Source organism: Etheostoma spectabile, unplaced genomic scaffold, assembly GCF_008692095.1.
Source record: "Etheostoma spectabile isolate EspeVRDwgs_2016 unplaced genomic scaffold, UIUC_Espe_1.0 scaffold272, whole genome shotgun sequence".
NCBI classification, from domain to species: domain Eukaryota; kingdom Metazoa; phylum Chordata; class Actinopteri; order Perciformes; family Percidae; genus Etheostoma; species Etheostoma spectabile.
Genome location: NW_022605576.1, coordinates 595,312 through 611,991, shown reverse-complemented (window position 1 = coordinate 611,991; position 16,680 = coordinate 595,312). Strand labels below are relative to the sequence as shown.

The window sequence follows — 16,680 nt, the reverse complement described above, 5'->3', positions numbered from 1 at the left end:
CCCCCCCCCCCCATTGCTGGGTCCGACCAACAAAAATCACAACATGACAGCAACACAGGTTAGGAGTTGCGTTCTTTGAGAATGCAACCCTACAGCTAACTGCTCTAACTCTAACTGACAAGAAGATGGAATATAATGAAGCTCAAAGGTTTCACGTTGCCACAAACTCGAGCACCCATTTGTGCAAATATGACGTGATATATTATGATTGACATAAATGACATTCTATTGTATAACATGATTATTTCAACTGTAAAGTTTGGATTTCTTAACATGGCAATCTATGGGGATCGACTAGAGGAACTGGAGCAGCTGCCACTTCAATCACACACGTCAAACATAGTTGTGACATTTAATTCAACACATTTGTAAGGACGCCATTAAATCATCCATTAAAAATGTTATTCCATGTTGGAAAGTTTGGCTTTTTCTTTGCATGAACATTCAAAAGCAGCACAAACATCTCACATAAGTCTCTTCATGGTGAAGAAGTGCAGATGTCCGTCCCAAAATGGTGGCGGCGTCCCCGCAGGACCACACTTACACTGCAAAAGGAAACCAACTTGGACACATTCGAAGGTCTATGTTTCACTGGGAAATGCCACGTAGAGACGGACTTTATTTTGGAGCCGGTGGAGTCGCCCCCTTCTGGAAATTAGGTAGAATGCAGGTTTAAGGCCATTTGGCATTGGCTGGATTTTTCAGGCCCCCCCAGCGTCATCCCTTATTTATTTTATAGTCTATGGTGTTTATTAAATCTAAAAAATGTATTCATTATAGAAAAACAACATTATAATGTCTGCATCTATTGTACTGTTTTAAGGAGATTTCTTATTATTGTGGAGAGATTTACATTTTGGATTCATGGATGTGGTTCCTTATATCTTAGGGGATTAATAATCATATTATAAAGGCGTGAATCCTGCCACATACTGTATGTGGCATAGATGGGAGGCCTGTACACTTCTCTGTGCTTTATTTTCAGGGCCAAATGTGACTTTTATACTCACTGACATCTCCATGACGTGGCCTGCGGCCCAGAGCTACTGCAGGCAGCGGTACACGGACCTGGCCAGCGTGAGGAACAGCAGAGAGAACCAGAAGGTGCAGGAGCTGATACCCACTAACGGATCGGTCTTCATCGGCCTTTTCAGAGACACCTGGAAGTGGTCGGACGGCAGTGCTTCCTCATTCAGGTACTGGAATCTCAACGATAAGGAACCCAACAACAACGACCAGAGGGAGGCCTGTGTGGCTGCAGACTTTAGTCGACTCGGACAATGGGAAGACTGGAACTGTGACTTCAAGAGAGCATTCGTTTGCTTTGGTCCAAGTGAGTGCTAACCCCAGATCCAAATCAGATTCAGGGTTACTTCAGGGTTGGATGGGAACATAACCCAAACTAAACATCAGGCTCTGGATAATATGTAACAACACTCATGATGTGGGTCATTTTTATTAAAGTCTTTTGTAAGTTAGCATGCTGTGAACTACCACTTCCCCTGCCATTGCTTAAACTCATGTTCCATGAGCAGGATGCGGATTGTTATCCAAGCAGGAAGCTTATACCTGATAGTTAGTTGTTTTTTTTTTCTTTTTCAAAGGGCCTGCTTCAAAGCGAGTGATACGACTGAGGTTGAAGAAGAAGAACTCCTCCCTGGACGTGAACGACCCGGCCGTCATGGAGGCCATGTTGAAGCAGGTACATCACGTTTTATACGTTAATGCAAAAAACAGAACAGAGAACGAGACGAAACGGTCTTGACCCTCAGAGCAAAAATTCACATTCCAGCAGAACAAGGGACAGTCTGAGGAGGAAACAATAATTACAGCTAAATAAGAATATTCAAAAGCTATTACATTATACACATTACAATACTATGGCCACATACATGACCTGTGTAGAAGCAACGAGTCTAATAGTGGCACTCTGCAGGCCTTATAGAGGGAGGATATGACTACTTATGAATCAAATCCCTGTCTGCAATAATGTACAAGAGTAGAAAGTCCCAAGCTCTACTACACAGTACTGTATGGAGTATATTTAGAGAGCTTCCAGATGAGTCCAATCTAAATAAGAGTGAGTGGTGATGCTGAGGAGTTTTGTGTCTCAGCTCCAACAGAAGCTGGGGGCCCGGGGCCTGGACATCAAACTGAGCTGGAGGAAGCAGGCCGATGGACAGGTCTTCCACAAGGAGGAGGAGGAGGATGAGCTGCACTGATCGTCTATTTTCATCAGAGAAACGTGTCTCTATCAGCTGATTCAAACTACTTTAATAATCACTTCATCCATGCCAAATATTCACCGCTTCCAGCTTCTCCATAATACATTTTTGATTCTTTTCTTCGTCATATATAATCATAAAATGAATATCTCTGGGCTGTAGACTGATTGAAACAAGACTTTTGAATGGATCTGCTTTGGCTGTGGGTAAATATAACAGACATGTTTCACTCGTTTCTGACATTTTGTAGAGTGGATACTTTAAGATTAGAAAAGATGCGACTGTACAATAAATTGTTATGAGACAAAATGTCTTTTTTTGGGGGGGGCGGGATTTGGTGTGGCTTTATCGTCTGGGTTATGTTTAGCTTGCAGTCCTTTTCCAAACATGTCCATTCTTGGCCATCACCGGCCCGAGGAAGTGCATTTCCGAGTGTAAAGTCGAGTTAATGTTCTCAGTGCTTTCAGCAGTGTCTCTCTGGAATCTGATCTCACATTCAAATCATCCTGTGTTTGCATAGGAAGTCAAACCAGCGGCTTCCTGTAATAAAAAGGAAGTCGTTTCTAAACAAGGTTCACTACACCGCTTCTCTTTGCTACAGGTGTGTGTTTTGTTATCCATGGAACTGAAAATGTAATGCACCAAACTAATATACCAACTAAAACCAAAGTAAAGTCCTGCAATGAAACTGTAATAAAAGTATAAAAGTATCAAATGTACACAGTCAATGTGGAGAATTTGCTCCTTAAGTGAATATAGTATTAAAGGGATAATCCCTGACGAGGGTATTAGACATCTTGAAGGACATTAAAGGGTAACTACCGTTTTTTAGCCCATGTATTTCTGTCTAAAAGTGAATTCTTTGGTACCAACGGGCTCAGATTGGTACTAAAAGTGTCTGACAACATTATCAATCTCAGGATGTGTGTCCGAAGACAGCGGTGTGGCAAGTGTAACACGAGACTAGGTAGTATGTAGGCTACAGAAATCCTAGGCTCCTATTAAATAAAAGATTTCCAATGTAACGGCTAAACATTCAAATTATTTGGACAATGTGGATGAGGTCTTATAGTTCTATGACCACATGTAGGCTAGTCGTTTGAGCCGGAGTACTGATGAAGAGAAGGAGAGCGAGAGGCAGCAGGAGGAGGAGGGCGAAGCAGTGGCTGAAGGGCTGTGGGGCTGGTGGTATTGGTAGTGCTCCCGTGGGGGCTGTGCCCCTATATGCCCAAAGAATAGGTTGTCAGGAGTGGGTCCTGTGGTGGATGTGTCCAGTGATATACCTCGGACACAACGCTGTGTTACCACGTCAGGTGTTCCTCCTCTAATCCACAGGGCTGTGACACACGAGAAATACCATTCTTTTTATTGAAAATCTATTAGAGAAAACATAAAGCCATGGATGTATTATGAAACGTGACATCATGACTTCGCACATACACGCTCTTCATCCGTACACTTCATCCATAGACTACACTCAAAAAACAGCCATCCAATTATAACAACCTCATCCACGTTGTGCAAATCATTTCAATATTAAGCCATTACATCGAAAATGAAAAAACAGGAGCATATGATTTCTGTGGACTACTCGGTAACAGACTACCTGAACGTCTTTTTTCTTGTCTCCACTTTTAGACAAAAAGGTCACGTCCTGAGATCGATAATGTCGTCAGACACTTTTAGTTTTAGTTCGCTCCGGTTTGTCATTGTGACCCCGCTCAGTACCGGACCAAATTCAAAGGTTTTTGGTCACTTTTAGACCCAAATGCATGGGGAAATGGGGCCAAGGTTTAAAAAAACAAACAAAAAAACTGTAGTTACCCTTTTACCTGCTCACACCACTGTTGCCAAAGACCATTTAAACAGTCTATATCCTGGACGTTCCACTTCCGGGATTGTTCATGTGCCGGAAGCGTGTTTTTTTGCCGGATGTCCATCACCTTCCATTCAGGGAAACTGCACATTTCAGAGTGGCCTTTCACTGTGGCCAGCCTAAGGCACACCTGTGCAATTATCAAGCTGTCTAATCAGCATCTTGATATGCCACACCTGTGAGGCGGATGGATTACTCGGCAAAGGAAAAGTGCTCACTAACACAGATGTAGACACAATAATTTGAGAGTAATCAGCCTTGTGTGTATACAGAAAAAGTCTTAGATCTTTGAGTTCAGGTCATGAAAAATGGGGCTAAACCAAAAGTGTTGCATATTTAATTTTTTTTTCAGTGTCTCAACTTTGGCAGCAATGTTTTTTTCATGCCAGCATGCACTGAGTTCAGAAACAGGCTGAATGTTTCAGCACGCAGCTGGAAACGTAAGGAAACTGCTCTTAATAATGAAGGGCAACTGTTAAAACAACTCATGAAGCAAAATGCAAACAATGTATTTGTTAAGCCCAAACTGTTGATGGTGTGAGCTTGTGTCTTTATTATTATCGCAACATCTCAAAATCAACTTTATTCTTACCTTTTTTTACATAAGCAGTGATAAAAGCAAGCAAGAGAAAAAAGATATCAGTATAAAAACATTATTTTTGAGCGTTCTGTTACAAAGACACTGTAGCTGGTCTTCATCCGACATGTAAACGTGAAATCTCCATGGGCCCAAACAACCAGATCAGTTAAGGCTTCTGGGCACCGGGAGACCACCAGTCCTGTTACTGAGAGCATTCTGAGAACCCGAGCTCTAGATGGAGGTTCAATGCATTTCTTCTGATGACATTTTATAATTTTACTTTTTAGTGTACACTCTTTGTATAAATCTGCACTGGCTGATTCGTCTATATGAAATAAATGACAACACATTATAGATGCAAGACCTTTCAGTCAAAGGCGTGCTATTGCATTATTATTATTATTAATTTACTTGATCCAATTAGATCAAAGCTTCTAGCTGTGACTTGGCCAAAACACAAGGCGGACTTCATGCTGGATCCCGACCAATCAGAGCCTGTGTATTGTAAATCCATACTAATCTACCTAAGTATTGGAAAGAAGAGCCAGGAGTCTTCTTTTAACTTTTGGCAAGGCACAAAGACAAGTTTAACCCTTAAAATGTGGATAGTTGGATCACAGTGTTGGTTGCACCATTATCACTGGAATGGCTGGTTTGCATCAACTTCTTTGGCCAGACAGAGACAGACAGACAGACAGACAGAGACAGACAGACAGAGACATAGAATGAAGAGCGTGCTTGTTTCTTACATGATGCATGTTGGCATAAGTGGACATTGGTTCAAAGTCTATTTTTGGTTGTGCTGGAGAGACAACAGTGTCTGCTGGACAGGCGTTTGGATCGTGTCCACACCTCTAAGAGGCGTCTTCCCCATCGTTGTGCTCGCTGGGCTCCACTCTCTGAGACAGGAGGAACGACTCCCACACAGCCAGGCACTGAAACAGAACACACACCATTGGGGAAAAATTCAATTTCTGGGATTTGGGAGGTTATTTTGTGTCTCTGGTGCTTCCACACGCATACACACTTGGGGTAAAATCCACCCATGCTGTTCAGAGTGAGATCCGGTTTCTGAATGTCCTCTGTCTTCAGTCTCCGGGTGAGACATCTGCACGGCTTTCTACGTCACTAGAGACGAGGTGGCTAACCGTAGCATGCTAGCTCGTTCTCAAAGGTAAAACACTGCTCCAACAGCCACTAGTGGACCAGAATCTCCAAAAGAACTACTTCCTGTCCCTGTTCTACTTCCTGTCCCTGTTGTGTCCCTGGTCTAGAAGAAGTCTCCCAGCTGATCCTGCCTTGGACTGACCAAAGCTGGAGAAAGAGTTATCTAGCGGATGGGATCTTACCAAGCTACTGAGCATGTGCAGCTCCCAACAAAGATAGTATAGAAGGGAGATGTCTCACTCCGGAGCTAAAACATGGAAGATGTCTCACTCTGTGGCTAAAACAAGTGAGATGTCTCACTCTGGAGCTAAAACAAGTGAGATGTCTCACACTGCAGCTAAAACTAGTGAGATGTCTCACTCTGGAGCTAAAACAGAGACCTAAACACACAGGGTGAAAACAGGATCTGCAGCAATGTGCAGTCCAACAAAAATATGGTGTTTTTAGAAAATGAAACCATGGAAACCTATTCTGGTACAACCTCAAAATACAATTATGAACCTGAAAATGAGCAGAATATGGGTGCTTTAAAAGTTTAAGTCTGCAGTATGCTTGAGATTGTCTCGTCGGTTGTCTATCAGTGTCTGAAAACCACTTTTCCGCCAAAAAGTCCGACAACAACTATGCAGTAGTTGGCCCAGACCTTTGCCCTAAACAAGTTGACGTCATGTTGTACAACCTATTCAGTTTGAAAGACTAATGCCTTTACACATTAACTTCAAGGAGGCAAATCTAAAATGCCTATTTTTCCTCTTACCAGTAGAGCTACTTTCCAGTCTAGATAGTTTTAGTGTGCGTTGCCCAGTGTTTGAAGCATCAACCGGGAGATGTCTGCCTTCTCTCCAGTATAACCCAACTATGGGGCGACCTCTGGCTCACCCAATGACAGTGGCGCCCCATGTAGGCTGAGTCCTCTGCAGCCAGGTTCTAGTCCAACCTGCGGCCCTTGGCTGTGTGTCTTCCCCCATCTCTCTCCCACCTCTCTTGTCTATCCACTGTCACTATCAAATAAAGGGAACCCCCCCCCCAATATAATCAAAGTGCCAAAAAATACATAAAAAAAAAAACTCAACAGCAATGTCTTTTTCCAGAAACACGACCGGTTACTAAAGATAATGCACCTGTGTGTTTTTGAGCAGTTTTTATGTAGGATCCCCTACACTGTGCAAAATCAGCTTAGAAAGGGAGTCTGCCAGAGTCAACAAAGGACCGGCACCCACTACAAGACCGTGTGCGTTTCTGATGTGGACATTTTGCAGCGGCGGCCCTGAGACAGACCTTTACTGTGTGTCACATCACTGTTTTGGCCAATGCTCGCCTCCGCAGTTCAACAAACAACCCAACAGGTTATCTACAGCTTTACCAATACTAGTGAAGCAGTATTCCCAACTTATATATTTTAAATTATTTGTTCTTGTATTCTATCCTATTATTTCATGTATATTCCGTATGTGTGCCAGATAATTTGCAGCTGCAACACTGGAATCTCCCCTTTTTTGGGATCAATAAAAATCTATCTATCTATCTATCTATCTATCTATCTGGCCACAGGTGGTTAATACCAAGTGATTTCTGACAGTCAGCCTTAGAGCCTGGCTAAAGACATGGTTTGAATGGTTTGGCACTGGAGTAACAGCCTGAACATTGTGCCTCATTAACTATGTATTGAATCCATTTCGTATAGAGAATCAAATCTGAATTGAATCATTAGACCAAGAGTAGAAATCCGACTCCAGAGACTTCCACCCCTACCAACACTGGTCCTTGGTACCATGATTACATTACCATGGTGGGTGCTACTTGCTAGTCCTCCCTCCCCCAAAGTCAATATCCCTCTAGGTGTAGTAACAGCAATGAACCTAAACCAGAGCCTCAACAACCCATTACAAATAAATGCCCACACATTGTCATTGTTTTGTTTACCGTCTATAAGGAAAGATGAGCAATTCTCCAGTGAAGACCAAGAAATACAGCTACTAGTTTACAGTACATCATATAAGTGGACCAAAAGTAGTTGGCATAATTAAGATGAACTCGATGCTTTTACTATTTGAGTTCAAGTCCGTTGGATGTTGAGTGTCTGCAGTCGTCAGCAGATACTGGGTATGTCGCCTAAGGGGGTTCTTCTGGTAGCTGACCTGGTTTTGATTGGGACTGAGCGTTAAGACCATTCCACTGGCCATAAAAACTCATTGTTCAAGCCTGCTGTTCTCCTGCAGTGTCATAACATTGTGCGGCCTACGTTAAAAAAATAAATAAAGGACTACATCACAATATCAATGTATCAATACCTTTACAACCAATTTAAATAAACTGCATCATAGTGGTTCTACAGTTGGCCGATTATTGACTGATGCTGACGTATTAGAATATTGACATTTGTATTTGTTGTATGTTGTCACGCATTAACATTTTAGTTTGAAGGTTGAACATTTTCAAGTGAGAATGGCCATGGTTATTACTTATAATCATCATTTTCTTCACTACTGTTTCACTTTAACATAATGGCTCTCATCAGTGGTCTGTCAGTGTCTGAAGAGCTTTCCCAAATGTCTTTCCCCAGCACTTTTCTCCCCTTCCTCTTCTTTTTTCTCCTCCTTTCTTCCCCTTACCATCTCATCAGAGACGGCACATTATTGCACCGACAGAGGTGCTGAGAGAATCCCGTAGTGGATGGAAGTGTGTATGTGTTGCAGGGGCCTTGACAAAGCGAATCACACTTTTATGACATAAAAGCGGTTATCTAGATAGCAGAGGCAGGAAGCCAGGCAACCGGAAAGAGAAAATGACAAGCACACACACCAACAGGCACAGACACACTTTAAAGCTAATCTGTGAACTTGGGTTTCCAGTCTGTCAGCACCCATCAATAAAGCAGTCCGCTCTTCCAGGGTAATAGCGATTTGGAGGCAGCAGTAAGTCAAAGCCTTGGCCCTTCAACCCTCCATTTAACAGCCAGTCTCTTTCAATAACACCACAGCACCTTGGTAGCACTGCGGCAGTGCAGGCTGGAAATGGAATTGGTCTGGTTGGGGTTCGATTGGAGGAGCAAAAAATGTGATAATCTCCACCTGCCATCATGTCTTCATGTAAACATACACGCCACTTTCCTAAAGCCAAACGGTGTGTTATCTGTATGCATTTTGAGCTATCCACGCATATGTCTATGCTGTATCACTGTAAACAGCAGACGGCAGGCTGCAACGCCACAGTGCAAACATGCACGCCACTTTGAAAACCACGTGACATGTTCAAAGTCAAAGTCTGCTTTATTGTCAATTTCTTTACATGTCAAGACATACAAAGAGATCGAAATTACGTTTCCCTCTATCCCACGGTGGAGACAAGACATAGTTTACCAATTAGGTCCACAGACAAACATAACATTCAAGTGAACAATATAAAAAGTAAAAAAAAAAAAAAAAATAAGAGCAGCAAAATTTGAATTGAGAATGTGCAATTGTGCATACAGTCAATGAAATAGTGCAAAAGTGAGGCCAATGTTATCGCGAGGCTACGGTTGCGTTTAAAAAAGAAGAAACGGTTGGGATTAGGAAAGCAACAAAATAAACATAGCACGCAAGACACGATCCCCGCTCTCCTGGGAGGAAGTCCTATCATACTCATTCAGTACATGCAGCTATTACACACACACACACACGCACACACACACACACGCACGCACCACGCACGCACGCACGCACGCACGCAGTCCCGGGTTTGGTTAAATCAGTGTATCATTTGTTCACGTGTTTTTCAAAATAAAACCAAAATGACTTTTAATCAACATATCAGAATTGGATGAAACGCTTGTCATTGGCTCGCCATTTTTCATCTGGGTACCCAAGTGGAAAAACTAGTCCTTATTCGTTTTTTTCATTTTGGAAGCTAGTATTAAAAAACAAGTCATTTTTTGCTTTTTGTTTTATTTTGAAAAACAAATGAACGAATGATGCACAAACCAGGTTACCCGGACACCAAAAGCTATCCAAAACTAACATCCATCCATCCATCTATCCATCCATCCATCCTCCATTCTTCATCCTCTTATCCGGTATCGGGTCGCGGGGGCAGCAGCTCCAGTAGGGGACCCCAGACTTCCCTTTCCCGAGCCACATCAACCAGCTCCGACTGGGGGATCCCGAGGCGTTCCCAGGCCAGGTTGGAGATATAATCCCTCCACCTAGTCCTGGGTCTTCCCCGAGGCCTCCTCCCAGCTGGACGTGCCTGGAACACCTCCCTAGGGATTCCCCCAGGAGGCATCCTTACCAGATCCCCGAACCACCTCAACTGGCTCCTTTCAACGTGAAGGAGCAGCGGCTCTACTCCGAGCTCCTCTCGGATGACTGAGCTTCTCACCTTGTCTCTAAGGGAGACGCCAGCCCCCCTCCTGAACTAAAACTAACATTTGACATCTAATCCAGCGATCACTGGTTCCAGTGTGCCATGCATCTGGCATCAGCGTGCTCATTCTGCAGTACACTGCCACACTCAGTCTGCCCTTTACCAGCTAGTCTAATTCTGTGAAGACAGAAAACATAATCCTGAAATATAAGCAACATCCTTGAATTTATAGCTGTCCCCAAAACAAGATCCCTGTTGCTATGAAGTAACCATGGCAACACTGACAGGGCTACTGCCTCTGCAATTCTTAGTGACGGCAGAGCACTCAGCTCATCACAAACCTGCATGATGACCCCTGCATCCTCAACCACTGCTGGATTTGTCTGGGAAGGCAACAGTCAACTTAAATCATGTTGAAAAAGTTTGAATCAATTATTACGTCTCATAAATAATTACATTTTTAACTACTTCATGTTTATTATATCTATGGTCTGTCCAGGTTGATCTGGGCTGTTGGAACTTGATGCATGAAAACGAGCATGTGTGCGACTCAATTCCTCCTGTCTCGCTACATGAGCAAGAACAGGACAAGACCTCAAAACATGTAAATACATAGGCACTTAAATGAAATCAATCAATCATTAATATCAGCTTCATGATAGGCACTGTGGGCTATTGGAATCTTTCATCATATGTGTTGAATATTTCAGATGTCAATGATGGACAGCCACTTCCCTCTGTGATGAAATAATTAAAGTAAACATCTCAAAGGCCGAGCTGGCGCCCGTGAATGTGACGTCATGGACCTGCCGTTTCCGGTTTCTACCCGCGCTGGTGCTCCCGCCACTAGTTACAGTCTTCTCCTGAACAGAGGCGGCGCTAATGAGGAAAGGCTACGACTTTTCTATTTCTACGGACTAGAAGAAGAAGAAAAAGGTAAACAACGGCAGAACTGGCAGCAGCATTGCCGTCAATGCTTGGATTTGATTGGATGACCTACTTGGTGGGGTCAAGCCTTTCATTTACCATAGAAGAAGTCATCTTAACCCAATGAGTTTACCAGAGAGACCTGCAGTCACTCAGAGTCCTGGCATCCAGGTGCCCAGGAGCTCCTTCATGTTTCCTGTTTCCACTTTGTGCTTCATCACCTCTGCTCAAGCGCTATAAATATATTATAAATATTGCTTTAGAATAAATATAAAGTATATTGAGTGAGAGAAGTTAAACAGACGTTATTATCCTTTTCTTGACAATGAAGAACACGACACCTCCAGTCTGTTCTACTATCAGACAATTAATCAATCAATATGCAGATTGTGCCAGAAAAGCAACTGTGATGAAAACTGCATGGAGAAGTGCTAACAGAACTGCAAAATATCCTCATTCTGCTGCACTCCACACACAGCAATCTGATCACAGCATGGGCTACAGCTAATCTACTGTATATTGATACATCACAGCAGCAGAGGGTTATTATTCCTGAAATTATAGATCCAAGTTATCAAGCAGTGAGCAGGATGGGGTTATCACCTCGCCAGCATGTAGTGAACCACTAAATGAGTCTGTTCTCCATGTTTGATAGTATAGACCTTTTTCAAGGCAGACTTGTTGACATGTCATAGTAGGAAAAGCACAGATGTATTCAAAACCATAAATGATGGCTGCATTCCACTCGAGAGGCCACTGAAACAGCTCACTGGGACACTTGATGGAATTAAGCCATCGTTAAGGTTATCAATTTCAGCTGTGCTTTTCCTACTATGACACGTCAAAATGTCTGGCGTGAAAAAGGTCCATTAAAGCTTTAGTGGGTACAGTTTTGGTATTAATTAACGTCTGTTTTATTCAAGCCATTGCCAAATGAGTTGCTCCAAAGCTAATTAAGACTCTCAGCTCCAAACAACTCTCTGTGGATTTCCCAGAATGACTATCTTCAGAAGATTGTGGCGTCCGGAGACTTTCCAGAGCAGAAACTAGAGTGAAGATAATGACCTCTTCTGAAGAGTCTATCATGTTTTTAATCCTCTGTGTCCTCCTTGGCTACTAGCAACTGGAGGAGGGTGGCGGGGGGTTGTAGTGGTGGCGCGATCACATAAGGCTTGTATCATGTGGACCCTCAGAATTCCTAATTGGGGAGACAGAAACTACGCACTACAGCTTTAACGTCTAGTCCATCAGGGATGAACATGTTTCTGCAACAATATTATCAACATCTTCTTTCAAATGATCTAATGCATTGAATAAAGTGTCTGAAGAGACTTATTTAAAGGGTCCAATGTGCAAGAATTTCTCCCATCTAGCGTTGAGATCAATCAACTCTCTGGCACCACGTAGTTTAAAGTACGTATTCCAGCTACGGTGGCCTTCACGCTTCAAAAAGCCGCTCTTTTGCTCTTTTCAATCTCTTTTTTCAGTTTCTGGGCGAAGAAAAAGACTCCTGGAAATATTCATGAAAAAGGACAAGTTTGTGAATGACAGAGATTTTGATAACAAACAACTAAACACGTTACACACTGGGCCTTTAAAGCTAAATCAAAGCCTTCAAGGTACAAATAACATATACATGATTGGTCTATGATGGAGTGGGATGGAAATTTGTAAGTGACCGCAAACGTTTGACCGGTAGTGTACAATGGGGGAGAGAGTGACCCTAAAGCTGTTATTGGTTCATGTGGTACGTAGCCAAAGCAACCATGAGAGCAGAAAACGAGTTGTGTAAGCTAAGATAAATTTGTCTTGTCACCCACTTCACACGCGTCGTGCCACGCCTGCTCCTCTGCCACTCTTGTGTTAATGGTGCATGCATGTCATATGGGAAGGACTGTCAGAAGGACTTTGTGGTTGAAGGGATGACTCGGTGGTGCTGAAGCATTGGCAAATGTCAAAATCCCTCAAGATGTCATGACTAAAGTTATTTTAAGACAGTGTCACAAACAACCATTTTCCTTATCACTAATGTCTTGATTATTTCTCTGATTAATCTTACAATGATTAGTCCATGAAATGACAGAAAACAGGGAAGCAATCATATCAAATGTTCCAAATTCTCACATTTTACAAGTCAATGTTTCAGCTCTACATGAGTCATGGGTCACTAAACAGCTTTAACACATATGCCCCTATTTTAATTCACTGCTCTCTTTTCTAAATTCATCCTGCTACTTCCCATCCTATTTCTTCTTCTTGCTCCTTGTATCTTTGAGTTTCTTTCCTCCTCTTAACACTCCTCACCCATTCTGCCTTCACTGTGCTACTCATGTCTCCTCCTTCCCTCAATCTCTCATTCATCCTTGATCTCTATTTCCCAGTCTTCCCATACACCCCACCTAGGAGCTATACGACCCTCCCAGGTGCAGGCGTCTTATTAGATCCTTATAGGCCGCCTTTCTGTGCCCCAATCCAATAAATCATTCACGGGCCCCGTGGCTACAATAGCCCACACCTGCACCTGAATAACAATATCAGCACATAGCAAAGGGTGATCTCGTCCTTTGGGACCACTCTCAGCAGAGAGTTATTGTTTGCTCACTGTGTGCTATGGAATGCCAGGAGAACAACAGGCTTGAAATGATTGCAACTGGTTTGCTGTGTGGAGTTTAACTCAATAGTTCAGCCAAATGAGTCACTGAGATGAAATCACTGTGATGTGGTTATCAATTATTTCTTTTAAAACAGTCTAAAGCCAAATTTGTTCATGAAGAAGAGTCTTAAGTGCGGTGTGGGTGAGAAAATATTAAGCATTTGGTAACTAGAGTTATAGGTTTGGATGACACCTGAAGGACATACGGTACATCATATTCCTAACATGTTGCTCTCTTCAGACAATTGCCTCAGTTTCCAAAGTGTACCAGTTCCCATAATGCTTTGGGAGATATAAACAGAGACATAGCTACAACATGTGTTAACATTTTAGTAAACTGGCACCATAAAAACTACACTGAATTCCAATGGATGTACAGGCAACTGTCATTGATACTGTATTGGTCCAAATATAAGACAATTTTTTTGTAAAAAGTGGGCTCGTCTTATATTTGGGGTCTAGACTTTGTTATGTTAATACACCTAGAACAGCAGAGGACGCCAACAACAGGAGTACTGAAGCCAGTCACCCGCCCTCACAGCTAGCTAGTGCCAGGGCCTGAAACATGGAGGGACACAGCGATCATCTCGAACAGTCTCAGCTGGACATAAGTCAGCTGATGGTTCGGCTGCGACTCAGTTGCAGAGGCTGGTCTTAGGACGTAAGAGACGTCTCCTGTTTCAACAGCCAATAGAGAACTCAGCTGGTAAAGTCAGCTCTAAACAATAGAAATGAAATGATCCATAATCCATTTTATTTAACTGTTTAACAGCTGGTCAAAATGTCAGAGTTTCATACGGAGCCTCAATGACCGCCCGGTTACATTATATGGTGGGGAGAGACCGAGAGAGAGAGACTCCACATAGGAGTTACACTGAAAAACATAATGTGTTAAACTCAGAAAGTGTAACAGAGAGTCCAGGGGTGGAACTACCATGGCAGCCATCGAGTGCTCAGGGTTTTACAGAACCTACAAGTTCTGTGGGTGCTGCCACAACGGCTGTCGGTATCAGTATGCTAACTACAACCACTAACTAACTAACTACAACTAACTAACTAACTAACTACTACTAACTAACTTGCTGTTGTTTATAGAAAACAATGCAGTATTTTTGCCTCACGCCCCCCCCCCCCCCCACCCTCTTCTTTTATTACACCCCACATAACTCAAACTGAAAATAATAAAACTCAGGAATTGCAGCATTTCATATGCAAAACTTCAGAATACATTTGGAAACACCAGGTATTATCCAGATGGATTCAATTCTCTGAGGACCCCACAAGTGTGCCAAAAGACAGCAGGTATTTGTGGATGTAATTAATTCTTGGGGAAGGGGGAGGAACATCCTGCACACACATGTGCTCTGGATGGGATTCAAATCACTGAATGTGTAATATTAAAATCATCCTACCGACCATACAGAACTAAATCTGGTCCAAATAATATGTCTTGAATTTTGAACTCAATGACAAGATGTTCTCACCAAAGATAGGGCAAAAAAAGCACTGATTTTAGGTTACTCACAAATAAATGATATCACAGTAAAAGAAATAAGCCAACCACCTATCAAAGAAAACTATATTCCGTGCCTTAATCTGCTATAACCCTGCTTTCGACAAGGTATGAAATCATCCTCTTTGCACTGATTTCATACTTCAAACTATTTTTCAACGAGAGCGTTGCTGAGCAGGCATGCTCTATTTTATTTTAGCAGTACCCTGATTTACACACAGACATGCTCGGTAGACGCAGCTCCAGTCAATCGGACCAGAGTTTGTGTTGTTATACATCTACTTAAATCCAACTAAAGTAAAGACAAAGGGATTTTAAACTGTAACTTCCCCCAGTACAATACAGTATTAGGGACCACTAAGGTCTATATAAAGAGACTTCAGATAGTATTAGGGACCACTAAGGTCTATATAAAGACTTCAGATACCGTATTAGGACCACTCAGGTCCTATATAAAGAGACTTCAGATACAGTATTAGGGACCACCAAGGTCTAAATAAAGAACTTCAATACATTTAGGACCACTAAGTCTATAAAGAGACTTCAGATACAGTATTAGGGGACCACTAAGGTCTATATAAAAGAGACTTCAGATACAGTATTAGGGGACCACTAGGTCTATATAAAGACTTCAGATACAGTATTGACCACTAAGGTCATATAAAAGATACTTCAGATCAGTATTAGGGGACCACTAAGGTCTATATAAAAGAGACTTCAGATACAGTATTAGGGACCACTAAGTCTATAATAAGATACCTCAGATACTATTAGGGACCACTAAGGTCTTTATAAAAGAGACTTCAGATACAGTATTAGGGACCACTAGGTCCTATATAAAGAGCTTCAGATACAGTATTAGGGACCCACTAAGGTCTTATAAAAGAGACTTCAGAACAGTTTAGGGACCACTAAGCTACATAAAAGACTCAGATACAGTATGAGGACACTAAGTCTATATAAAGAGACTTCAGATACAGTATAGGACCACTAATGTCTAATAATAAAAGACACTTCCGATACAGTATTAGGGACCACTAAGGTCTACATAAAGAGACTTCAGATACAGTATAAGGGGTCAGTATTATGGTGCTTTTTATAAAAAGGCACTTCCAAAGCAGGGAAAGTTGCTTGCCTTTTACCATTAACAGCTGAGTTTATCACCTAGACATGGCTTATTCTAATGGAGACTCTGTCTTTTTCCTTAGAGAGGCCAGTGCTGCTTAATAAATGTCTTGTTTGCACGGTGTTCTCTACAAGTGAGTGGCTGAGCTGTGTCAAGCTGATGTACTGACTTGGCAGAACAAACATCTAATAACCTGAGTCACAAAGCATTCTATTTGTCCAACTAGCCTAAGTAGATCTGCCATAAATATGTACCCTGTGTGTTGTGTG

At 42.3% G+C, this 16,680-nt stretch overlaps 2 protein-coding genes across 2 annotated transcripts in view; one reads left to right on the top strand and one right to left on the bottom strand.

The window, feature by feature from the left end:
• The window catches only part of LOC116685830 (macrophage mannose receptor 1), a 5,061-nt gene extending 2,816 nt beyond the window's left edge, over nucleotides 1–2,245 (top strand). The window contains exons 3-5 of the mRNA XM_032510784.1: nucleotides 986–1,333; nucleotides 1,605–1,702; nucleotides 2,115–2,245. Of these exons, the coding sequence (XP_032366675.1) occupies nucleotides 986–1,333; nucleotides 1,605–1,702; nucleotides 2,115–2,222 (554 nt within the window). The 3' untranslated portion in view covers nucleotides 2,223–2,245. The remainder of the gene's footprint in view (nucleotides 1–985; nucleotides 1,334–1,604; nucleotides 1,703–2,114) is intronic.
• A 2,388-nt stretch (nucleotides 2,246–4,633) lies between these two features.
• Nucleotides 4,634–16,680, bottom strand: part of LOC116685863 (sorting nexin-7-like) — a 39,117-nt gene continuing 27,070 nt past the window's right edge. Inside the window, 1 exon segment of the mRNA XM_032510820.1 lies at nucleotides 4,634–5,616. Within this exon segment, the coding sequence (XP_032366711.1) occupies nucleotides 5,469–5,616 (148 nt within the window). The 3' untranslated portion in view covers nucleotides 4,634–5,468.